The sequence below is a fragment of the Cupressus sempervirens genome, chromosome 3 (assembly GCF_028749045.1).
Source record: "Cupressus sempervirens isolate cs-2001-9-10 chromosome 3, ASM2874904v1, whole genome shotgun sequence".
Classification (NCBI taxonomy): domain Eukaryota; kingdom Viridiplantae; phylum Streptophyta; class Pinopsida; order Cupressales; family Cupressaceae; genus Cupressus; species Cupressus sempervirens.
This window is the reverse complement of record NC_143120.1, coordinates 396,752,443-396,778,877: the sequence shown is the minus strand read 5'-3', so window position 1 is coordinate 396,778,877 and position 26,435 is coordinate 396,752,443. Positions and strand designations below refer to the sequence as shown.

Genomic DNA, 26,435 nt, shown 5'->3' with positions numbered 1-26,435 from the left:
AACCAGATAGTGCAAGAAGCCCTTTTAACAAGTGTTGGCCAAAAAGCAAGTCAAGAATATAAAACCCTTCACCAATTAGCAGCAAGAACTTCAAGAGATGATGCCAAACCCTGTTGTAGCCCTAGGGGTTCCTTCTTATCATTTCTATTGAATTTTTTATGCCTCTTTCACCAAAGCCAAACTGTTTATGGAAGAGTATGTAGGGCAGATGAAGAACGAGATAGCTTCACAATCCGATGCCCTTAATCTGCCATAAAATATGCCTTCAATCTATCAATAAATTCTGAAATTTATTTCTCCAATCAGTATAATGCTGACTCTGTATGAAGCCACTCCGATAAGCAATATCAGGTGAATATTTCACACCCTCTGACAACTGCTACAAAGAAGAAGCAACGCTCTTCAATGCCAATCAGCTCAAAACTCTGTTGGAACCCTTGGTCTCTCAAAAACTCCCATGCTCTAGAGAAGAAAATACCAATTCAACAATCAACATCATAATGACATAATGAGTGCTAAGTCCCTTTTATTCTATTCTTGTGAGAGCTCAAACATTTTCCTGGCCAATGTGGGATAAAAGATATATTACCACTTTTAAGTTTTTTAACTTGAAAGTTTGAAACTCTATAGTTGGTGTACAAATAATTCTGTTAAAATTAATTGTTTACTTGGCCCCATTTACTATAACTTGACCCTTCACTTAAGTGACTTTTACACTATAAAATTATATTATAACTTAATAATATAAGCTCAAAACTATTAATATTTATTTTAACCAAATACATATTTATATCTCCATTATTACTCATTATCTTTGCATGCCATCTGAATTGGGAGTTGACATGATCAAGCCGCATAGGACCATACCCCATTTCTATAAATAGAAGGGATCCCTGATCCAGCTTATCCAAAATGTTTGAAAAATTTTCATAATTTTTTTAAAAGCTTTTATAGCTTTTCTAGGCTTTTTTAATTGGCTTTTTCGGAGGTCTTCCGCTCAAAATTTCAAGTTGAAACTTTCATTGGTCCTTAAAACTGGGAAGCCAAAGGCTCACTATTTTAAGGATTGAAATTGGATTTTTAGTTCTTTTTTCCAACAGTGTAAATGGTTTTGAATTCCGAGCTATAACAAACAGATTTTCATAACAAAATAAAGGTGATCTAGAAAGAGCTTTCCACAACTAATTATTGAAACAAAATATCTTGAATTCTTTTTCATGAGACATTAATTGATTTTAACTACTAATGAGGTAACAAAACCCAACTGAAATAATTGTAATAACATTCAACTGAAAGAACTGTAATAATGATCAACTTAAAGAACTGTAATAACATACAACTAAAATAACTGTAATAATGATTAACTAAAATAACTGTAATAACGATCAACTAAAATAACTAAAATAACTGTAATAACGATCAACTGAAATAACTGTAATAATGATTAACTAAAATAACTATAATAACGATCAATTGATATAACTGAAATAATGATTTACTATCTTTCTATGCATACAAGTAAAGTAAATGCATAAAATGAAATAGAAAGAACATACGAGAAGTAACTGGTGAGTCTTTAATTGGTTGTGCAAGCCTCGGCTTTCGGTAAGAGGAGAAGCATTGACTAAGGCTTAACCTCCCAACCTCAGACCATATTCATCCCCACACAATCTATTGAATAGAAAGGCCCTCCCTACCTCGAGATCAAGCTTGGGATACTTTTAGTCCAGCCACCTGAGCATTCTGGTGTTTAGAATTTCTGCACAGTTATGGATGGACATTTCTGAATAAGTGGCACTACTGATATCAAGTGATCATAGATGGAAAACATGTCTTTAACAACCTTGGCCAAGGTTTTCGGATGGGTTCAATGACCCGATCACCACCGCTCAACTTGACAACAGGGGAACAATAAGTATGAACATGCATGAACTATTAAATGATTTTCCTTTTAAAAATAATTTAGAATTGTTATGTCATGTCTAATTCTTATTTCCATGTTATTGCAAATTTCTATCTCACCTCTTGACCTCTTCCTTGGCTATACAGTCAGGTGAGTCCCAAGGGTTTGCATCTCAGAGCAACCAACTCTTTCTATTGATCCTCAACTAATATAAGAATATTATATGTTTCTAGGTTATCATGTTTCTGTGATCTGAGAAATGTAACTTTAAGACTTGCAAAATAAATATCATATGATTCAGACATTTAACGGCATAATAAAGATATGATTTCATGTCATGGATGCTTGGTTTTGACTCATCATAAGCAGTTCTGTCCTAAAGAGGGACTAATCGATGATATTTAAACAAAGATGATTTACAACATATTCTGGAACTGTATCTTGCTGTTGTAATTTCAAAATGCAGTAGTATCTGAAAATAAAACATATTATAATCACTGGGATATGGGGGCAACCACATAACCTGGTAAAATTTGGAAATATAATTGACTCTCGGTTGGATGCTATCAATCAGCCCCCTTCACGGAAGAGCTCTGGTTGCAGACTAGTGTAGTTACTGATCACATGCTTCAGCAAGGAAAATATGTAATGAAATGGTAAATCGTGGCAAGGAAATAAGCAAAGGAATATCAGGTGTAATAATGCAGATATATGTCGTGAGTAATAATGCCCATGGTCTCTCACGGCTTCATAATATAAAGAAGTATTCGATATCTTCTTGGCTTCCAAGAAGTCGTAACTCATAAAGAAGAGACTTGGCTTCTTGATTGCCAATAAAATATGCCAAATGCGCATTTCGATTTCTAGCAAGAAATTGAATAAATATGGAAAAAGATTTGAAGGTTATAAATCAAGGATAATTATAATATATTTATCTACTTGCACATAGTACTTATGAGGTGGCATCATATTATTTATTTTATAAAAATAATATTATGGTGTCACCTTAATTCCTATATCTATGTGTACATACATAAATATACGTTATAATGATATGGTGGAAAAGTCAATTAAAAACTATTTGAGGTACGCATTATTTTTAATTAAAATAATTAACATTTTAAATGTTTATTTAATTGCTCATGTGGGTCCATCGATTGTACCCTGATGTTCAAATCGCTAGGTCCTTACCAAGACAATTAAAGGTCATAACTGTCAACCTGATGATTGGACTACGCTAGTATCCCATTCCGTTGATCTCGTTTAGCAATGCTTCTCCCCTTCATCTTCTCCTGCAATTGCTTGTGCAATCATTTCCACAATAATAACAAGTTCCATGATAAATCCATAATAACATTTAATGTAGATAAGGAATTTAATTATTAACCATAATTGTGAAATCAAGCAACTGCTAATCATCACATGACAAACAATGGATAACCACCATCATCATTAAATAGTTAACATAATGAATACAATGGATATATTAAACCACTCTCTTCACGTGATTATGATAGAAAATCCATTCAATCCAATAGCTATAAATAAATTTAAATTAGGTCAAAATTTGGGATGTAACATACCCTCCCCCATAAGTTTTTCATCGTCCCCGATGAATGTCACAACAAAACTTATAACTAATATCTATTCAAATCATTACATTAAAAAAAAAAGTTTAGCCTCTAGCCCCAGAGAAAAGATGAGGGTATTTTTGAAAAATTTTGTGATAATCATCCTAGGTAGCATTATCCTCTGCATACTGATCCCACTGGACCTTGCATTGAGTCACATCTCGATTTCGTAAGCATAGCTTATGCACCTTGAGTATTCTAAGTGGTTTTATTTCCACCACCCCTAGTTCTCGTACCTGTAATAGGTTCCAATTAATTATATGATCATGATGAATGATATATTTCTTAAGGTATGACACATGGAAGACCTCATGCATCCTTGCAAGAGCTAGTGGCAGGACAGCTCTATAGGCTACTGGGTTCATAATTTCCAATATTTCAAAGGGTCCAACATACCTTGGGGCCAACTTGGCATTCTTACCAAACTTGATGGTACTCTTTTGAGGTTTTACTCTTAATAGCACCTTTTCTCCCACTAAGAATTCTCTAGGTGTTCTTTTTGCATCTGCATAACTTTTCTATCTATCATTGGCTTCTTTCAATCTTTGACGAATTTGGATTGCCTGTTCTTCCATTTCCTCAAGCATTTCAGGTCCAACAATAATTCTATCCTCCAATTGATTCCAGCTCACAGGGGTTCTACATTTGTGGCCATAAAGAGCCTGCAAGGGGGCCATTTTAATGGTGGATTGATAAGAATTGTTATAAGCAAATTCTACCAAGGGTAAATATGTTTCCCACTGGTATTGCCAATCCTTATAGTAAACTCTTAAAAGATCTTCTAAAACCTAGTTTACTCTTTTTGTTTGACCATCAGTCTTGGGATGATAAATTGAACTGATGTTTAATTTGGTCCCTAATGCTGAAAATAATGTTTGCCAAAATCTGAAAGTTACCGTAGCATCCCTATCTAAGATAATTTTCTCTAGAACTCCATGTAATTTGAAAATCTTCTTCATGAATTTATGAGCAATTTCTAGTGCTCCATCGGTTAGATTTCCTGGTATAAAGTGAGCATCTTTTGTCAATCTATCTACTACTACTAGAATGGTGTTGTGTCTATTCCGTGTCATAGGTGACCCTTGTACAAAATCTATGGAAATTATTTGTTGTTTCCAATCTGGTATCTCATTTGGGTGCAAAAGGCCAGCTGGGTAACGATGTTCTGCCTTTACTCTTTGGCATTCCAGGCATCCTGCCACAAATTCTATTATTTTCGTTTTCATTTCTTTCCAAAAATATAGAAGTTTTATATCTGACAACATTTTATCACTCTAAGGTGTCCTGAATATGGAGCTGAATGGGTTTCTTCTAGAATCATTCTCCAAAGTTCAATTTTGTTGAGTATATAAATCCTGTCATGATATCTTAACAATCCATCCTCCTCTATCCTAAATTCTGAATACATGGGATCCTGTGGGTCTTTGCTGAGAGCTTGGTTGATCTCTGCATAAAATTCATCATGCTTTAGATGTTATAAAATCTGATCTTTTAATCTAAAATTTATAATAGCCACTGCAGAGATGTGTCTCCTTCTGCTTAAGGCATCTGCCACTTTATTTTCCTTGCCTTTGATGTAATTAATGTCAAACTCATAGTCTACTAGAAATTTCAGCCATCTCCTTTGTCTAGCATCAAGGTTGGGTTGAGTGAAAATGTATTTTAGGCCATGGTGGTCGGATCAAAAATCAAAAGGTTTCCCAATCAAGTAATGTCTCCACATTTGGAGGGCATGCACTATAGCTGCTAATTCTAGATCATAAGGGGTGTAATTCTTCAATTTCCTAGACTCATATGCAATCACTTGCTCATCCTACTTTAGCACACCTCCTACTCCTCCTGATGCATCAGTTATGATGATGAATTTCTTTTGTGGGTCAGGTACTCTTAGTATGGGTGTTGTAGTTAACTTTTCTTTCAAACATTCAAAAGCTGATTGACATTTTTCAGTCCATACAAACTTCCTTCCCTTTCTCTAAAGTGATGTGATCAGATAAGCTATCTTGAAAAAAATTCTGACAAACTTCCTATAGAACCCTACCAATTCCATAAAACTTTTGACTTCTGTCACATTTTTAGGTATAGGTCATTCCTTAATTGCCTTATTTTTGACGGATCTACAGTTAGTCCTCAGCACATATAATGTGTCCTAAATACTAGATTTCCTTTTGATAGAAAGTGCACTTAGACAATTTTCTGTATAATTTATGTTCTTTCAACTTTTGCAAGACTTTTTCTAGATGCTCTTGATGTTCTTTCTCGTTCTTCGAATAGATTAGGATGTCATCTATAAAGACCAATACAAACTTATCTAGACAACCTTGGAATATGTTATTCATTAAATTCATGAAAACTGTTGGAGCATTGGTTAAACCGAAGGGTAATACTGTGAACTCATAATGTCCATACCTAGTTCTCAATGCAGTTTTGTAAATATCTTCATCCTTAATACGAAGCTGGTGAATCCTAACCTCAAATCAATCTTTGAAAATATTGTAGTGCCTTTCATTTGATCAAAGAGGTCATCAATTCTAGGAAGTGGGTATCGGTTCTTGATAGTAACCTTATTGAAGATTCTATAATCTATGCATAATCTCATAATTTTTTCCTTCTTCCTAACAAACAATATTGGGGCTCCCCATGGTGAAAGATTGGGCCGGATCAGTTTCTTATTTAACATATCCTACAATTGCATTTGCAACTCCATTAATTCTGTATGGGTTCTGCTCCTGGTAACAAACCTATGGCAAAATCAAAGACTCGAGATGGAGGTAAACCGGGGAGTTCTTCGGGAAACACATCCTGATAATTCTTTAGATAGGGATACTTTTCTTTGAAAGATTCCTTTAATTTTACTTTGATTTCCCCATCTTCAAAAATGTAATCATCTCCATAAGCGGTATCTATAGGATCTCTCATATCGTCAACTCTTACTGCAAAAATCTCGTAGCCTTTTCTTCCACATTTCTTGAGTTGCATGGCGGATATCTGTTTTGATTTAATTTCATATTTAATCCCTATGATGCTTACAGGTTTGCCTTGGTCATCCAAACAATCTACAATTTTAGCAAGACAATCAACCTTGGCCTTATGCTCACTAAGCCAATTAATGCCTATAATAATATCGTAAGACCCAAGAGGTGCTACATACAAATTCAATTCAGTGGAGAAATTTGGAAAATCAACCCGAGCCTCAAACAGACACTACTCTACCTTAGCCCTTGACCGGTTTGTATACACGATTGTCCATGGTTTTTCCATAAAACTAGATCTCTTTGGAAATCTACTTAATAGTTTAGGTGATATAAAGCATTTAGAAGCTCCAGTATCAATTAAAATAGAAACAGGGTTCCTGTAGATCTTACCTGGAGTTTCGATCACGCTTATTTGTTGTTCTGCTTGTCTATTGTCAAGGGTTGCATGGATCCTTTGCTAATAAACATGTTGTTGTTGTGGAAGGGGTGGTCAGTGCGGCTGATTGGTATTGCTCTTGATAGGGTATTTATTAGCATAATGATCTTCTCCACAAGTGAAACATCCTAATGGTGGCCCCTTCTTTTCACTGCCCTTATTATTCTTATTTGTATTGAAATTACTTTTAAAATCCTTGATTCCATTCCCTTTTGTTTTTGGTTTGCTAAATTTATAATCCTTAAACTGTTTCTTCTAAGATCTAGTATCTGTACTTTGTGTATTCCAGTTTGTTTTTCTTTTATTATCCCAGATGGAGTCATCTCTCTTGATTTTATATTCCTGTAGGACAGCCTTTTCTAGAGCTTCTTCCATGGTTTGAGGAGTGAGAACATCAACTACTCCTATTCTATTATTCAGTCCCATGATGAATTTCCTCACTTTCAAGTTCCTATCTTGTTGGTATGGTGGTACATACTTCAGTAATCGGATGAATTTCTTCCAGTACTTGTGTACAGTCATATCTCCTTGCTTAAGATTTTGGAAATCCAACAACTTTTGATCATAAAAAGTTTGGAGTAACCAATGGCTCCTAAAAATGGTTACAAATTTTTCCTAGGTAATCTCAGTGGTTTTAATGTTTAGCTCAACCTTGGTGTTTTCCCACCATGTAGCAACTTCTCCAGTAAAGTGATATATTCCCCAAACTGCTTTTGAGGTTTCTGAAAAAATTTTAATTTCAAAGTATTGTTCCATTTCAGTTAACCAAGCTTCTGCATCCTCTCCGGATTCAAAACCAACAAATTTGGGTGGTTTGAACTTCTTAATATTTGCGGACAGGTCACTCACTATTTCGTGTTTCTTTAGATTTTTTGTTTGGGTGGGTGAAGCTTCAGAGGTTTTCTTGTTGTGTTCAAAGGTTTCTGTTTCTGTTCTAGGAGGAGGCGAGGATTGCATTTCCTCTTGGTTCTGCCCCATTTGGGCTGCCATCTCATTCATTCTTTTTTCCATATTATCCAACTTCAGTTGTGTTTCTTGCAAAATCTAAAGTAATAAATCAATGGATGATTGTGGGTTATTTTCATGTACCATGTCATGACCTGCAACATTCTCATTGCTGCTCATTTTGTTTGCTTACTGGTTTAACCTAGAAATTACAAGATTCTTATGTCAATTTTTTGTTTGTATATATATATTAAGCACACCTTCAACAAATTAAAAGAGTTTGCGAGTGAATATAACACATGAATAAGCCAATTTATTTAATCAACTTTAATACTTCTGTGTTGCATTAATAGCAGCCTTTATTTACAAAAATTTCCTCTGCTAAGGATGTTTACATTATGGAATCTAAATTTTTGTTTCTCAGCATTCAATTCTGATTCAGATTTGTACATATCCCGCACCATCCAAGATCTATGGAAGTGCATAAGAGAATTGTCCTGACAAGCGTTCCAATTTTGAATTAGTTTGTTTCTATATGCTGCTTTACTAGCAGGAGTCCACCTGACTCTTTCCTTCTTCATTCATTGCAAAGCCTGTTTTAGGGTTTCATTGTCTTGAGGCATGGAACAAGTGTAATCGAAGTTTGGCATGTTCTTAATCAAGTACATTAAGATGGGATGTCGTGCCTTCTTGCGAGGTGTTTTATGTACTTGCATCTTGTACATTTATTCTAAAAAATTTCAGGTTTACTAGAAAGTAGTGTGCCCTAGGCTCAATGTTGAACCCAATGCTCTGATACCATATGTAACAAACGAATTTTCATAACAAAATAAAGGTGATCTAAAAAGAGTTTTCCACAACTAATTATTGAAACAAAATATCTTGAATTCCTTTTCATGAGACATTAACTAAATTTAACTACTAACGAGATAACAAAATCCAACTCAAATAACTATAATAACGTTCAACTGAAATAATTATAATAATGATCAACTGAAAGAACTGTAATAACATTCAACTAAAAAAACTGTAATAATGATTAACTAAAATAACTATAATAACGATCAACTGAAACAGCTATAATAACAATCAATTGAAATAACTGTAACAATGATCAACTGAAATAACTGTAGTAATGATTAACTGTAATAAGGATCAACTGATATAAATGAAATAACGATTTACTATCTTTCTTTGCATACAAATAAAGTAAATGCATAACATGAAATAGAAAGAAGAACATACGAGAAGTAACTAGTGAGTCTTTAATTGGTTGTGCAAGCCTCAACTTTCAGTAAGAGGAGAAACATTGACTTAGGCTTAACCTCCCAACCTCGGACCATATTTATCCCCACACAATCTATTGAATAAAAAGGCCCTCCCTACCTCGGGATCAGGCTTGGGATATTTTTAATCCAACCAACTAAGAATTCCGGTTTTTAGAATGTCTGCACAGTTATAGACGGATATGTCTGAATAACTAGCACTACTGACATCAAGTGATCATAGATGGAAAAGTCAGGTGAGTCCCAGGTGTTTGCATCTCAGAGCAACCATCTCTTTTTGTTGATCCTCAACTGATATAAGAATATTATATGTTTCTAGCTTATCATGTTTCTCTGATTTGAGAAATGTAACTTTAAGACTTGCAAAATAAATATCATTTGATTCTGACATTCAACAGCATAATAAAGATATGATTTCATGTCATGGATGCTTGGTTTTGACTCATCATAAGTAGTTTTGTCCTAAAGAGGGACTAATCGATGATATTTAAACAAAGATGATTTACAACATATTTTGGAACTATATCTTACTGCTGTAATTTCAAAATGTAGTAGTTTCTGAAAATAAAACATATTATACTCACTGGGATATCGGGGCAACCACATAACCTAGTAAAATTTGGAAATATAATTAAGTCTTGGTTGGATGCTATCAATCAGCCCCCTTCATGGAAGAGCTCTGGTTGCAAACCAGTGTGGTTACTAATCACGTGCTTTAGCAAGGAAAATATATAATAAAATGGTAAATTGCGGCAAGGAAATATGCTGAGGAATATTAGGTGTAATGCAGAGATACGTCGTGAGTAATAATGCCCATGGTCTCTTACGGTTTCATAATATAAAGAAGTATTCGATATCTTCTTGGCTTCCAAGAAGCCCTAACTCATAAAGAAGAGACTTGGCTTCTTGATCGCCAATAAAATATGCCATATGTGCATTTCAGTTTCTAGCAAGAAATTGAATAAATATGGAAAAAGATTTGAAGGTTATAAATCAAGGATAATTATAATATATTTATCTACTTGCACGTAGATGTACTTGTGAGGTGGCATCATATTATTTATTTTATAAAAATAATATTATGGTGTCACCTTTATTCCTATATCTACGTGCACATACATAAATATACATTATAATGATGTGGTGGAAAAGTCAATCAAAAACTATTTGAGGTACACATTATTTTTAATTAAAATAATTAACGTTTTAAATGTTTATTTAATAGCTCATGCGAGTCCATTGATTGTACCCTAATGTTCAAGTCGCTAGGTCCTTACCAAGATAATTAAAGGTCATACCTGTCAACCCGATAATTGGATTAAGCTAGTATCCCATTTTGTTGATCTTGTTTAGCAATGCTTCTCCCCTTCATCTTCTCCTGCAATCACCCATGCAACATTTCCATGATAATAACAAATTCCATGATAAATCCATAATAACATTTAATGTAGATAACGAATTTAATTATTAACCATAATTCCGAAATCAAGCAACTGCTAATCATCACATGACAAACAATGGATAACGACCATCATCAATAAACAATTAACATAATGAATACAATGGATATATTTAACCACTCTCTTCACATGATTATGAAAGAAAATCCATTCAATCCAACGGTTATAAATAAATTTAAATTAGGTCAAATTTGGGATGTAACACAAGCTCTAGGTCAAAAGTTATGACCTCGACAAGTTGGGGTAAATAAACACCTAGTTTTGAATAGTTTTAGTTAAACATTGTTGTTTTTATTATAGCCACATATACTTTTCGAATTCATGGCTATGGTGACTTTTGATGTTCCATCATTGTATATATTCTTACATTTTCAAAAATATGATAGCTTTTGGTTTGCATACAACTCTTTCGAGTTTCTGCAAGTTTTTCCAGAAATTGAACATTGGTATCGCAGGTACTTGATTCTCACCAGATATTGTGTTTCAGCCCATTTCTTAAATCAGATCAGTCCCACTTTGAGCCTCTTGAAACTTACTATAAATAGCAATTACTGCATATGGAGTTTTGGAGACCTTGATCAAAAGCCAAGCCTGCAAAACCCTAACCATTGAAGAAGATGTATCCCTCACAGGACCCCCTAACCAACCTCATTAGCCTGCAAGGGTCAGTGATAGGCTCATCTACTCTGCTGATTGATGTCAACTAGAAGGGACATCACGTCTTCACTTCTTGTTTTATGCCAAATAGAGTTGTTTTTTAAAAAGAATTCTGCATACTTAATTAAATGCCATGAACCCTTTTATCATGTTAGATTCTCCGTCATCCTATAAACCACTATGATTAATCCATGAACGCGTCAAACAAGGGAAGAATGTTTTGAATGGAAAAGCAACTCATAGTCTATGATTCAAATTTAGTGCAGGTCTTTTACAAAACGAATTTGGGAAATACTCCACTTCACAGAGAAACTTCAAACAAACCTCAAACATGATATTCAAAAGTTTCTGCCTTAAAATCCCAGAAAACACACCGCAAATGGTACATTATGTGATCGAAATATAGTTATCCCTTTGTTGAATAATTATTCTATTTGTGAAGCTATGTTTATTGCGCTTTGCTGGTGAGGTGTCCTTGTGAAGCATGAACTGCTTGATTATAATGCAAAGATGTCTCTATCAAACTGCCCTAAAGGGGTTTTCAACTTGACGTGTCACCAGGTCATCATTGACAGTTTTCAACCTAGTGGACTGACAAATAGCCATTTCCGTTTGCCGACTTGGGGATTGAGCTACAAAATCACGTAGCCCTTTTTCAGTTTGTAATGGCAAGAGAAATTTTGATTTTATGAAAGTGACAATTGACCTGGATTCGCCCAAGGTTGACTATATAAAGACCCCATAATGGCAAGCGATGAATCATATTCATAGTGAGACTCAAAAGAGACCCAGATTAAGGTACACGATATAGAATAAGCCTCAAAAAGATTGGGGTTAACAAGTGAAATAATGCAGTTGATGCCTTTCTCTAGACTTTTCCTCCCCTTCTCTATTGGCTGTTAAATTTTATCCATTACAAATGTAAATGCAATTATGAGCACAACGATTGCAATAGTCTCAAACGTGTTCTCCTCCCCATGTGCCAACTCGTACAAGCTATCAAAATGCTCTGAAAACCCATTCATTTCTTTATTCCGCTTCATGAAAGTATTAGTGTCTGATATAAAAAACAATTGAAACATTCTCTCATCGCCGTCTATCTTGAGGAACATCTAATTAGATGGAGCAACGTTCAAACCTTTCGTTTGGTAAGCAGTATAGTGGAATTCTATATGAATGTTTGACGCTTAAAGTCACCAGATTCGTATGAAAATCCCTATTATAAATAATTGGGTTTATTTTATTTACATCAACGTATAGGATCATCTTAAACAGTAAATAAAATAAACGCTGTTATTCCAGAAGCCATTATACTCATTCTTATGTCCTGTGAAAATTCCATGTTCATCAAGCCCTTATATAATAAATGAACGTGGAGGCTGGTTAAACAAATAATGAAAACAATTTCGAGCATAGATGATATTGCTTACTGTTAATTTGAAAGGCTCCGACTGTGGATTTTCGAAATTGTGGGTGTTTACAACACGCCCGTAAGTAAAAGTTGCGTCATCCCCGTCAGTGAGAAAACATTGATATAATACCCGAGCGTGTTCTTTTAGAAAATCAGAGGTGACAACCAGATCCGAATCAACAAACACAATGATAGAGCCCCTGGAATGCAAGAAGCCTAAATTCCTAGCTCTTGCTGCGCCTCCATGATTCTGCTGCAGGACCTTCACATGAGGAAAGCGTTTGCTAGACCTGATACATTCTTCACAAGAAGGGTGTCCTTCATCTTCACTCAACAGAAAATGGAGAGTACCGTCTGTAGAGCCATCATCCACTACAATTACCTCGTACTCCTTAATGCCCGCCTCTACGTAATTCCTCTGCTCCTCCACCGCCTTCAAACATTTGCTCAATATTGGCAGCCGATTGTATGTGGGGATTATCACACTCCATAACCCCTCCTCCCCCTTCTCATCAATGTAAGGCTGCAGCTGGGTATCCTTTTTTGACATCATTACAATGCCTCTCCGGCTATAGCATTTCCCCATCAAGCTTTGTGAATTTGTGCATGGCTGTCTTACCCCAGCTTTACCACAAGAATTGAATTGCATGGCAAAGGAAGAGAAACGTCTGGCGTCCATGGAAGGATGGAGTTGCAGCATGGTGGCCTAGGTACTTGGAATTTCACCTGTAAAATGGCAATGGAGCATACCCATTAAAAAGAAAAGATCGTCACGCCTGAGTTATGGTGGCACGATCCATGGAAGTACTTTAAGCATTTCCAGCAATGAAGCAGGATAAAAGGACAACTCTGGATTTTTTTTCATATTCAAAATCACAGATGCCACGCTCGTATTCTCACGAGTAATAAGGCATAACATCCAGTTGCTGTATTTCTTCGCGTGTCAACTTTTTTATTTGTCATTTTCCTGTTTTTAAGTTAGACGGAATGGAATAGAAAGTTTATTCATAAATCAATGATTTATTTTTTTGATCGGTAATCGTTTTGACTGGAATCAATCATTATTTTTAATATCTTGGAAAATGATTATAGATAGATAGATTTTTAATGTCGACAAGGTTAAGAATAGTCTATGGGACTAAACCAGCTTTAGTAATTCAGATCTTTTTTGTGCAAGTTGATGACAGAACCCCCTAACTTCTCATTGTACTCCTCATTGAATAAGTTGTGCCAAGAGCTTCCAATATAATATCCACAAATTTGAACCTGATGTTATTGCACGCATCACATTCTAACATAAAATATTGTTTCGTTTCCACCTTCCCAAAGTTGCATAACGTGCAAATTCTCTCTTTCCAAAACTCTTTTGGCCTCTTCCGTCGACCAGTCTCACATCGGAGTTGATGAGAGTTGATTATAAGCTGTGCAATGAGATTTTTAGCTCTCCAAGAAATGTTGGCCCCTATGTATGCATTTTGGAGTTGATCACATGTGGGGTTGAACTTGTTGATATAATAAGTTTTTTTTCCTTCTAAGTTCATTACCCCAAATTTTCTTATAGAATTTCTCCATAACAAAGAGATTTATTTATTTATTATTAGCGGGACACATATTGAAATGGATATTCCATTTGCACATCCACTTGATGTTTTGTTGCATCCATGACCTTTTACATTTGCACAATGTATCATTAAAGACCATTTTAGGTCAGCTATCTTCACACATTTTTCCAGTTTTTTTTTAGGTAGCTAATGAGGCAAACCATAGCAATTGCCTTGATAGGTGTAGCCCCCACTTTGCTTAACATAATATCATATGAGATGGTGTTCTTGATTTTAAACTTGATGTTATCCAACACTTCTGAATCCTCTCAATTTGTTTCCACTGTAAGGTTGAAGTGATGCTAGCCCATATTTCACATCTATAAAGAACAACCAGTAACACAAGAAGACCAAACAAAGTTTGACTAGTTTTCCAATCCCAAACCTCTACCTCCCGACACCTATTTTGAAGTGCATAAAATGCATTTCACCCACCCAATAACATTTTCTTTCTACAACCTTCCCAACTTAGAATTTTGTTGAAGTCTATACCAAGGTATTTATATTCTGCAACCTCCTCAAGTATGTTGCCTTCAAAATAAAACTTATGTTGATGTTGTTTTCTGTTTTTCGAAAAAATAATGATTTTAGTCTTGCTGATATTGACCTGCATCCCAACCATTTTGCAAAAGTGCTCAAGAGAAAGTAGATGTTTTTGCAAACCACAAGCAGATTTCGCAACCCAAATGAGATCGTCAAAATAAAGGAGCAGCCTTATTAAAAATACACCTAACTGGATACCCTCGCCATTTTGCATGTCTAACAATTCCTCAAGTTTGTCAATATATAGACCAAACAAATTAGGAGATAATGGACAGCCCTATTTGACCCCTATATCACTCCTAAAGCACTCTAAAATGCCATCTAACATTCTAATTTTGACTTTTACCTCTTAATACATTTTATAAGCAACAGCTCTGAGATTCATAGGGATCCCTAATTCTTCCATCCTGAACCAAAGCTTGTCCCTAGGGATAATGTCAAAAGCCTTTTTAAAATCAACAAATCAACAAAAAACCTCACGCCTTCTTTCCCACATTTTTTCGATGATAATCCTCAAGGTGATATAGTGACCCATTGTTGAGTGCTTTGGCCTAAAACCAACTTGCCCTTTTGCATGTTTATGATTTTTCTCAGCCCATTTGTTGATTCTATTTTCTAGCATGCTAAGCCAAAAAGTTTTGCAAGTAGGGGGTTGATCATTATGGTTTTGTAATTGGAGGGATTATTAACATCGCCGCTTTTGATTTTAAAATTGGGAAAAAAAGATATCTTTTTTTAAAAAAATAGATGTGGCACAGACTTGTCATTTTATTATGAAATGTTCATCGTATCATTAGATATGTGGATATTTTAAAGATGAGATGCTTAAGTTCTTTATTTGAAAAAATAAAATATGGTGATCAAAATCTACTATCAGAGAGCATATTTAATTGAGAGGTTAGAGCTGATTAAGGTTCTTAGCACCCTTGTCTTGGGGTGTGTGTGTTAGTCGGTCCCATAAAATGGTTTGGCCTTGTGGGTATTATTAAAATATTTTATCCATTTGTTCAATGATTTTTATGCGACTCGATAATTTAAGGAATGAGGGGATAATGTTCTTACATGATCTTTTCTTACGGACCTTGACTAAATAGGTAACACTAAGGTTGATCTTATCATTATCAAACAAATGATGCATGTTGTCAATCTTCAAGTTGTATTCATGTTAACTACAAATTTCCTCATAATGCATTCTATGTTAAAGTGACATTTTATCTCCGCTTTATTCTTATTATAGAATAAGCAAGTTAAATCTTCCTAGGTTTCCTTGTACCACTTCTACCTACCAATCTCACACTTGAGATGATGTGATCCCATCTCTAATTGTACAACTAACAACCTTGTTTTTTCTTTAATAACTAGCCCTAAATGTGTATTTTGCCTCATATTCACAAGTTAGATCAAACTCTTTGATGTACTATGCTTTTATTCACCCAATATGATTAGTCCACATAGCAGTCCTAAATTTTTTTCTCACAAACTTTTTTATTTCCGCATTGGTATTAATGTTTTCGCATAGGTTGATGTTCTACTTTCTCTGTCATTTTTTATTTTGCTTCATCAATATTTTATTCCTACAATCAAGACCTTCCTCCATAGCTATTTTAGGTCAATGTTGGTTATCCATGTTTTCAATATTCTCTAAATGGCTTATTAGCCAGGTTACCTCCAAAAGAAAAGCACTAGCTTCCACAAAAAAAATTCAACAAGATTAAGGTTTTGACTTTGAGATTGTTTTTAATTAGTTGCTTTTGGATTTTATCTAATTCTCTCCAATTATAGTTTGACATGCTCCCACCCCAAACTTCACAACAATAGAGGACCACTAAAGTGACCAACAAACCAATAAGTGTTTTCTAAGTTTCCTAATCTCAAAGTTCAACTTTTATGCACCTATTTTGGAGTAGGTATAATGCTTTCCTTCTTCCCTCTATTTTTTTGGTCCTACAAGTCTCCTAGCTAAGCTTATAGCAAAAGTCTATCCGAAAAGATATTTGTATTCTTTCACTATTTTCAATGGACTGCCTTCAAAATGAAAGGTAATTTATTTGTCTTTCTTTTTTGAAAAAAAACCATAGTTCTAGTTTTGGTAATGTTTGCTTGCATCCCAACCTCATAAGAGAAGTGTTCGAAGGCCCTTAAATGACCTTTAGATCCATGAGTTCTTTTTATATTAGGATATAAGGTTGTCTAGATACATAAAATTAGCTTCACCACATAGCTTGCTAGTTGGATACCTTCTTTGTCTATTTTGTTTAACCAAGTTTCCAACTTATCAATGTATAAAGAAAATAAAGTGGGGGATAAAGGACATCCCTACTTAATGCCAATAACAATACCAAAAGATCCAAACATTCGTTCATTTGTTCTGATTTTAGCTGTAATTTTCTCATAAAGTCTGTGCATTATAACTCTATTTACACATTCAGAATACCCAATTCCTCCATTGTGTTCCATAATTTGTCTCTAGGTACTAGGTCAAAGCTTTCTTAAAATCTACAAAATAGTAAAAAGCTTACTCCCCTTGATTGTCCCATAATTTTTCTATAATATGCCTAGCTGTGATACAATGATCATCGGTAGAATATTAGGGCCTAAAACCCATTTGCCACTTTTTCTCCTTTTCCTTCACCTTCTATTGAACTGTTGACTCTACATTCTACCACGGTCTCCAAAAAAAATTTAAAAAGGGAATTCGTCATAATAGTGTGATAATTAGATAAGTTATTACTATCTCCACTTTTAAAGAGGAGGATAACCACACTAGTTGTCCAACTTTGGGAAGTTCTCCCAAATGACACTATAAATAGCTAATTTTTTCCCAATATTAATTCAAATGCTAATTATTTTATTCCCTACCATTATTTAGTTATCTTATATTTTTCTTAAATGCTAACAATATTCACAATTTAAAAATATGTGTAAAACAATTCTTCTTAATTGTTTTAGTTGTACAAAACGCATGTATCCTCTCTTTGATCTTTGCTTTATCTTTTATTTCTTTGTTTCAATTCTAAGATTTTGTAACATTTGATTGGACTATGACCATATTTACTATTATAGCAAATTGGTTATATATGGACTTTTTAATCATATGTAAGATTAAATTAATGAACATTATATATTATTTTTTCTTAGATGTTTTTTCCCACATAAACTTGTGAAATTTATCTACAATGAATGCCTTTATTTCTTTCTTATTTTTTGGACACGTAAGCATGTTGTTATTTAACTTATTCATTCATTTATGCTTTGTTGCATCCAAAGTCTCCTTTCTGGTTCAAAACTACTTTGGTGAATACTTCAAGTCAATTATTCATATTTTCAGACATCAAAGGAGATAAGTTTTCACTAGTTTATATGTGTGAAAGAGGAACTAGGCCCTTTTCAACTTTGATTACATTAATGATACTAGATTCACTTAGCTCAACCTCAAGTATGATGGAAAAGAATTGGGTAAAAGTTAAATTTATTAATCATTGTGTATGTTTATATATGTATGTATGTGTGTATGCATATGTATATGTGTGTATGTGTATGCATATGTGTATATGTATGGGTATGTGTATGTGTGTGTTTATGTGTATGTGTATGTGTATGTGTATGTGTATGTGTATGTGTATGTGTGTGTCTTTAAATATAATCAACAACATGATTATATGGTCATTTATGGAGTTAAATGTGATAAGAAGTTGTGGATATGGTTAATGTTATACTAAATAATTTTGCAACATTTAGGCATGGAAAATTAATACAATTCTTGCAACATCTGACTGTTTAATATCTTACAACCATATGGGATGCATCGATGAATGAAACTTGCAAACTTGTGTGTTCTTGTTGATCTATCAAAGGATGAAGGTGATGAAGAGGTATTCCAATTATAATTTTTTATTTATAACAAACCATTTATTGCTTTTGTTGATGTGTATGGGATTGTTAGTTGTTATTTAACCAATCAAGGTTATACAATTTCATCATGATTGTTTCCCACGAATATGTTGTTGTTATGATTCTTAAATATTTCTCCTAGATCTAGGGAGTCATATGCATGTGAGGTTGATTTATTAAGACTTTGGGAAGCTCTATATATTGAAACTTCATATGTCATAACCAAGGATGACATGCTAAGGAATATGTTGATGTTATACTTAATCGATTTGCTATGGTGTATTCATGATTATGTTGAGTATCCTTCCAATTAATTTGCTTCTATTTATTTTTTGGGGGTGTGTTCAAGGTAGGCAACATGAGATGTACACTTTCCTTGTTTAATTCCATGTTATAATATAGGAATTAGTTAGTATATTTTATAGCTATTATTAGAATTTATTGAGTTATATTGTTAAATTGAATGGTACTAGAAAATAGATATCATAATGAATTCATTCACTATACACATTGAGAGTTCTTTTAGTTGTTATTCTTTGTTTTATTAGACTATACTTATTTATCATTTCTATATCAGTAAAAGTTGTTAAAAATAGGATGTAATTTTGTTATGAATGTTCCAATTTGAGTAATATCATAACACATATTATGCCGCACCATTTCAAGTTTAAAACCTTATATTTATAGTTAAATATATTCCATGTCTTGCAAGGGTTGCTTAAGTATATAGTTTAGTGTTAAGTCTATAAGATGGAGATATATTAATCATAACTCAATTTAGCAGCTCTATATTTTTGTATTCTTGTTGGGGATGAGTTCTAGATCACAAACTTACTTGGTTTTCTTAGTAGTTTGTGAGCTTTGTTAAATAGTATAATTATTATTGTTTTTAGCATATAGGAATTAGAAGACATTGTAGATGCCCCCATTTCACTTACACCATTTCAAGTTTAAAACCTTAGATTTATAGTTAAATGTATTCAATGTCCTAGAAGGGTTGCTTAAGTATATAGTTTAGTGTTAAGTATATATGAAAAAGATATATTAATCATAACTCAATTTAGGAGCTCTATATTTTTGTTATTCTTGTTGGGGATGGGTTCTAAATCACGAACTTATTTGGTTTTCTTAGTAATTTGTAAGCTTTTTAAAATAGTATAATTATTATTTCTTTTAGCATATAGGAATTAGAAGACATTGTAGATAGCCCCATTTCACTTACACTTTGTTGGTAGTTGAAGAAAATGAATGTCCACCATACATGGGTAGGAGAAGATATGCTCATGAAATATTTCTTCCTTCAAATAGTGAGCTAGTACTTGAGGAAGCATTATCTAAAATACTAGTACGTAAGGAAGAAATATCTAAATTAGTAACACCTAAATAAGAAATATTATAAAAATTGAACCTAAACTAATGAAAACACTTCCAGGTTCTCCACATTCATTTTCTAACTCTCATTCTTTGAGAGGTGGATGTGGTGGAGAAAACCTTGAAGACTCTACACCTACTCTCCACTTTCTTATAGTCTAGTAGCAAATGGGCTCAAATTTAAATAATAAATCACATTATATGCCTCCTAACTTTCATGGGTTAGTGATTGAGGACCCAAACACCTTTTTCTTTAGTTTGATGTCTTATGTTAAAGTTACTACTATGACACAAATGTTCGTTATCTAAAGCTTTTTCCTACCCTCCTTAAGGATTCATCCTTCAGATGGTTTATGGGATTGGGGGAAAATGTAGTGATGAATTGGGATACCTTAAAAAATAAGTTACTTTATAAGGATTATCGTAGGAGAGGTGACTTTCATAGAGATGATATTTTTAGAATGCCACAAAATGAGGATGATTTATACAAATAATATTGTTTATATAATTTCTTGTTCAACCTTAAGAACTTAAGACATAATATACTAGGAGACGAGTCTATTAAAATTCTCTTCCTAAGATGAATTCATGAAAATTTTATGGACAAATTTGATGTAATTAGGTAAGGAGACATTTTCCAAGCACCTTGTTATTTCCAAACATTATTCAAGAGATACTATGGAGAAGACCCAAAGTATAAGGTTCATTGCCACTAAGGTGGTTGTAGGAGTTTCCAAGATCCAGATCAATAATATGTTAACTAACATGAACAAGGATATCATAAAATAGATGGTTACCCAACTATACACTCTTCAAGTAAGGAGAAAACATAAACAGTCAATGATGTTTTGACTGAATATTACCCCAGTTGTCACTACAAGAACTTGAGATTAAAAGTTCAAGAAGATTGTCATCTCAAACGAAGAATGTCTTGATTTCAAACCATTAGAGGATGATGAATACTAAGACTTATACATATCCCAAAGTAAGCCATGGAATCAATGATAAGGTATGCTCCAAGATCCTTTAATGTCTTTTAACATTTCTTATTTAGATTATCCTTTGTGAAAAATTCAACCTCCTCAAGACTAGATGAACTATAGTAATCCACCATGGAATACCCAATTAGGATAATGGCCTTTGTTATAAATGGGGAGTTCTAAGAGTGGGGGGTGGGGGTGGGGCTATGGGGGGAATTAATATTCCAACACTTTTTTCCCCATTTTTGGATTTCAGCTATTAACCATAAACATGCATAAATGGGTAAGTTGAATGAAAAAAAAGAGCATGACACAAATAAACTCATGACATTATATTTTTTTAACTAGGGAAATGTTGGCCAAGGGAAAACCCCAACAAGGATGCTACCCTCAAAATGATGCATTAATCAAAAATACCTTTTAAGGAGTCTTGAATTTGTTAGGAGTCTATTACATACATGTAGTACATATGTCCTTGTTAGAGGCCTCAACCTTTTTAGGATTTGTTTCAAAAAAGGATCTCACTTCTTGTACAATAATATACAATCTATGCAATAGATAGAAATATTGTACCAAAACAGACTATGTTGACATCTTCAATATCTAATTAGTCCTTATGTGTTCCTCTCATCCAATCATGACCATATAATTTATGATATTCTCTGACCATCAAAATGTACATCTCCCAAAATTTAAACAAAAATCACATAACATAATCATACCATAGTATAATCATGTACATATTTGTGTAACGAAAAGGTCTTCTTTTATACCATTTTCCTTAAATCTGTACAATTGTATTGACTAACAAAATGTGTTACACATTTCCAATTTTTTTTATCACAATATTCTAAGGGAGGGTAAACATCTAGGATGTTATCCCTTCATTACTAAGTTCTTGAATTGTCAAGACAATTCAATTCCTTAGTCTAATTATCCATTCTTTACCATCAATTATGGTTCTATGATAACAAACTAGCTTCAAGTTATTCACCCAAAACTCACTCCAACCAATACATTAACATTATTGAACATAAAAACATCATGTGCACTCACTCTTATATCAAAATTGTTTCCTTGTGTCTACTTCAAGTGAAGCTCATTGACTTAAACTATGTGAGTGCTAACAATTTTCTTGGCTACACTTAAACAATATCTTCATCACAACATGCCAAAACTCTATCCTTACCTTAATAAACCTTAACTAATAATAGTGTTGTCATAAATAAAAACATCTAACCATTCACCTTAGCCAAATTTACAACAATCTCCCCCTTTGACATTGATGGAAACACTTAGTGAGAAATTGGCTAAGCATCAAAATTTTCTCTACTCCAAAACTTTATATCACAAAAAATTGTATCTTTCAATATATATCTCACTATACTTCATCTATTCCTTAATACATATCTACTTACTTCCCTTTTTCATACATATTATTTCCTTATATATTTTTCATTGTCTACTTACACCCCCTTTGATATCAATGGCAAAGGTGAATGATCTATGTGCAAGTCAAGATTGCAATCCTTTGTTGACTCATTACACATGCCTCAAAATATCAACAAATTTTTTTCTTTGAGTCTCATACTTTGTGTCTCATGTCTTATTCATTGGTTCTACTAGTTGAAAGACTACACTTATAACATAGCCTTCTATCTTCACTCCATTTAGGTCTAATGGCCTGAAAGGATGATAACTCTTTCTTGAAGACTACAAAGTTTCAAGTTCCTTCTATAACATATCAAGTTTGGGGGTTAACAAACTTTGAAATAAGTAAATCTCCCCAATACTCTCTCTCTCTCTCTCTCTCTCTCTCTCTCAAATATATTGATGACATCATAAGCCTTGCTAACTTCCTTATCCATATCAATAATACTTGAATCCTTCTACTCAAATTCAATAGCTTGTTGCTCTAGATTTTTCTGATTCTCCTTGATGCATTTTTGTGACATCCTTAATATATCTTGTTGATCTAGTGTAGGAAATGTAGACTTATTTACCATCCTAAATACATCCCTAGATGTCCTTTATGCACTCATCTATGATAGTCAAAGTCTTCTATTACCTTTCTCAAATTCTCTGCAATGTTGTTTCCTAGAAGTGGTGTGGGAGTAGGTAGTGTCTTTTGCAATCTGTCTAAGGCTTGCTCAAGAATCTTCACATGCTTTTCTAATTTATTCTTAGACTTCTCTCTTGTTTATCATATTGAAACAATGATATTTGCATAAATTTATCTTTATCCATGTCTTCTTTGACAAGCTTGGAATGTCTTGGCTCAAATTTATACTTGCCAACAATGCTTGGAATGATGTGCTAGTTGTAAAAGGTGTGGTAAATTCCTTTTCCTTCTTAGTTGTACTAACTTCTTTCATATTTTTCCTCTACATTGGTGAAGTGGATTGATTCTCCACTTTATTACTATAATCTACTTTGGGAAATGAAGATTTATCTTCACTTGCAATAGATGTAATCTTAGACTGTTCAAAATCCATATCTTTATGTCCTTGATCCTCTGCTAAGTTCTAATCTTTATCATCAATATAATCAATTTGATCTACCATGTTCATTACTTCTATCATAATGTCTCCAATGTCTATTGTGTTGGTCAAATTATCATCATTTGTGTTCTTCTCTTGTTCCTCTAGTGTAGCATCTAATGTGACTATTTTTCCACTCACAAAGAAATTTGGCTACCTCATTATGCTAAATAATTGATTTGCATCATTTTTCTCATCAATGGTGTTAGTCGTAGGTTCACTAACTAAAATACCCGCTAATTTTCTCATAGGTTGGGTGGCATGTTAAAGTATAAAACTAGGTTCATTTATCACTTTTATAAGTACATTTTCTATCTCTTTTCCTATCTCATTACACAATCCAACCATAATCTTCGATAACATCATCTTTGTTCTCATTAATTCTCTTGTTCTCTCTAGTAAACTATCCATTTCTTGGTGAGTAATAAGTGTGCAGAGGTTGCACAACTTATCCTCTCTAATTTTCTTATCTTTTTCTAATCCTTTCAATCATTTCTCATCCAACTTGTCAAATACATGATCATGGTTTCTTCCCTTGATATCTACTAATTTCCTCTTGAAATTAAATAGATACTTAATAATATAGTTTTCAATCATATCTTGTTCATCTTCATTGTATCTCCAATAATACCTTTGAATTTGATCTACTTTTCCATCATGTTCAAGCCTTTCTTTGATGGAATTCAAGTTAGGTTTCTACTTCTTTCTTGTTGCTTCAATGTCAATCTTTGATTCCTTGGGAGTAACTAATTTAGTAGGTTATACTTGTACTTTTTCAATTTTCTCTAATTTCTTTTCTTTTTTGTCTCATTTCTTTCTACAACTTTGGGCTTCTAAGGGCTAGTGCCTTGGACTTTTTCCTTTTTTTGTGTAGAACTCTTAGGTTTTGTCTTCCTTGAAGGTGGAGTCCTTGTAGTTCTCCGTAATGCACTATAAGGTTTAGGTGTAACCTCTATTGCATTTATCTCAACATCTAAAACTTCTTTCATGACAACTACCTCTAAAATAGTCTCTTTGGTAGGCTCACTGCTTATTCCTTCAAGCTTGGTCCTAGAGGGGACTTTTCTTGTCCTTTTTTATCTCTACCCACTCTTCCTTCAATATCCCTTATTGAATAGAGATTATTTCAACTATATTCTCTACTTTTCTTTTCCTTGTACTGTTGTACAATTATTCTCTCACTTGTCTTGGCTTCTCTTTTTAAGTTCCCCATCCCTCACATTCTATGTCGCTAGGTAATACAAGCATCACATCTGCATATCCTTCAAGTACCTCCCTTTCCACTTTATATCACATAGGATGGATGGATATCTCTCTTGGTTCTACTGCCTCCATACAAGTTACATCTATTTCAATCATAAAACATATAGTGTGTGCATAATTTTCTACCACTGATCTAGGAATTCTGAATCTTTGTTTCATTTCCTTTTGGAATCCTTTGAACATTCCAAATAAGTCTATAGTAATATTTCCTTTTTATTGCATATTGTAGTGTTCAATAATAAGATCCACTATGCATCAATCATTAGTCCATGTGTGTGGGTGCATGTTAGGAAATTTGTGCATAACATGAAAGAAAATGTGTGAGTTAGTGATCCAAATATGAAAGGTTTATTGATGCAAGGATAGGGTATGTTCAAGCAGAAAAAGCTCAACTTAAAAATATAAACATGCCCTGCTCTGAGTTGCACATGAAAGCTATATATATATATATATATATATATATATATATATCACATGAAACAATGAAAAAAAATTATATGGGGCTAGGCAACTGGCGACCACACTAATGTGATAATTAAAAGAAAATATGTCAACATGTTTGGCTATGAGGCCTTCCTATCAACATGCCCAACTGTGAGACCTTTTGGGTTTCAGCCATGTACAAGGAAATTATTAAATTAGAGATTAAGCTCCCATCCTATCTTCCTTTTTGATATCTCATGCTACTCTCCTCCACCTCCCTTTACATCCAACTAAGCTTCTTATATATCCAGCTAAGCCAAAAATTGACTAATCAAGCATTTAATTACATAAAGAAATGTGCACTCGAAGGCAAATCCACACATGACTGAGGATTTGTCTCCTAACTTCGTAACACACCACATTAACATATGAAAGCATGCCAAAAGAAATAACACACCTCTCTAGAAGAGAAATATAGGAAGCAAGGAGCACTAAGAACATTCACAACTTGAGAAATACAAATGATCAAGTAATATTCCCTTTTTATTGCATATCATAGTGTTGAGTAATAAGATCCACTATGCATCAATCATTAGTCCATGTGTGTGTGGTGCATGTTAGGAAATTTGTGCATAATATGAAGGAAAATGTGTAAAGTAAATGATCCAAATGTAAAAGGTTGATTGACATAGGGGCATGGTATATTCAAGTAGAAAAAGCTTAATTTAAACATACAAACATGCCCTGCTCTGAGTTGCACATGGAAGCATATATATATATATATATATATATATATATATATATATATATATATATATATATATATATATATATATATATATATATATATATATATATATATATATATATATATATATATCACATGAAAAAATGAAAACAAGATTTATATGAGGCTAGGCAACTAGCGACCACACTGGTGCAATAATTAAAAGAAAATATGTCAACATATCTAGCTATGAGGCCTTCCTGTCAATATGCCCAACTATGAGGCCTTCCGAGTTTCGACCATGTACAAGGAAATTATGAAATTAGAGTCTAAGCTTACATTCTATCTTCCTTTTTGATATCTCATGCTACTCTCCCCCACCTCCCTTTACA

At 33.6% G+C, this 26,435-nt stretch overlaps 1 protein-coding gene across 3 annotated transcripts in view; it reads right to left on the bottom strand.

Annotated features, from left to right (window-relative positions):
* LOC149566690 (uncharacterized) overlaps nt 1-13,682 on the bottom strand; it is an 89,390-nt gene extending 75,708 nt beyond the window's left edge. For all 3 annotated transcript variants that reach the window (XM_089820004.1, XM_089820005.1, XM_089820006.1), the window contains exon 1: nt 12,724-13,682. In XM_089820004.1, the coding sequence (XP_089676130.1) occupies nt 12,724-13,404 (681 nt within the window). In that variant the 5' untranslated portion in view covers nt 13,405-13,682. The remainder of the gene's footprint in view (nt 1-12,723) is intronic.
* Nucleotides 13,683-26,435: the final 12,753 nt, after the last annotated feature.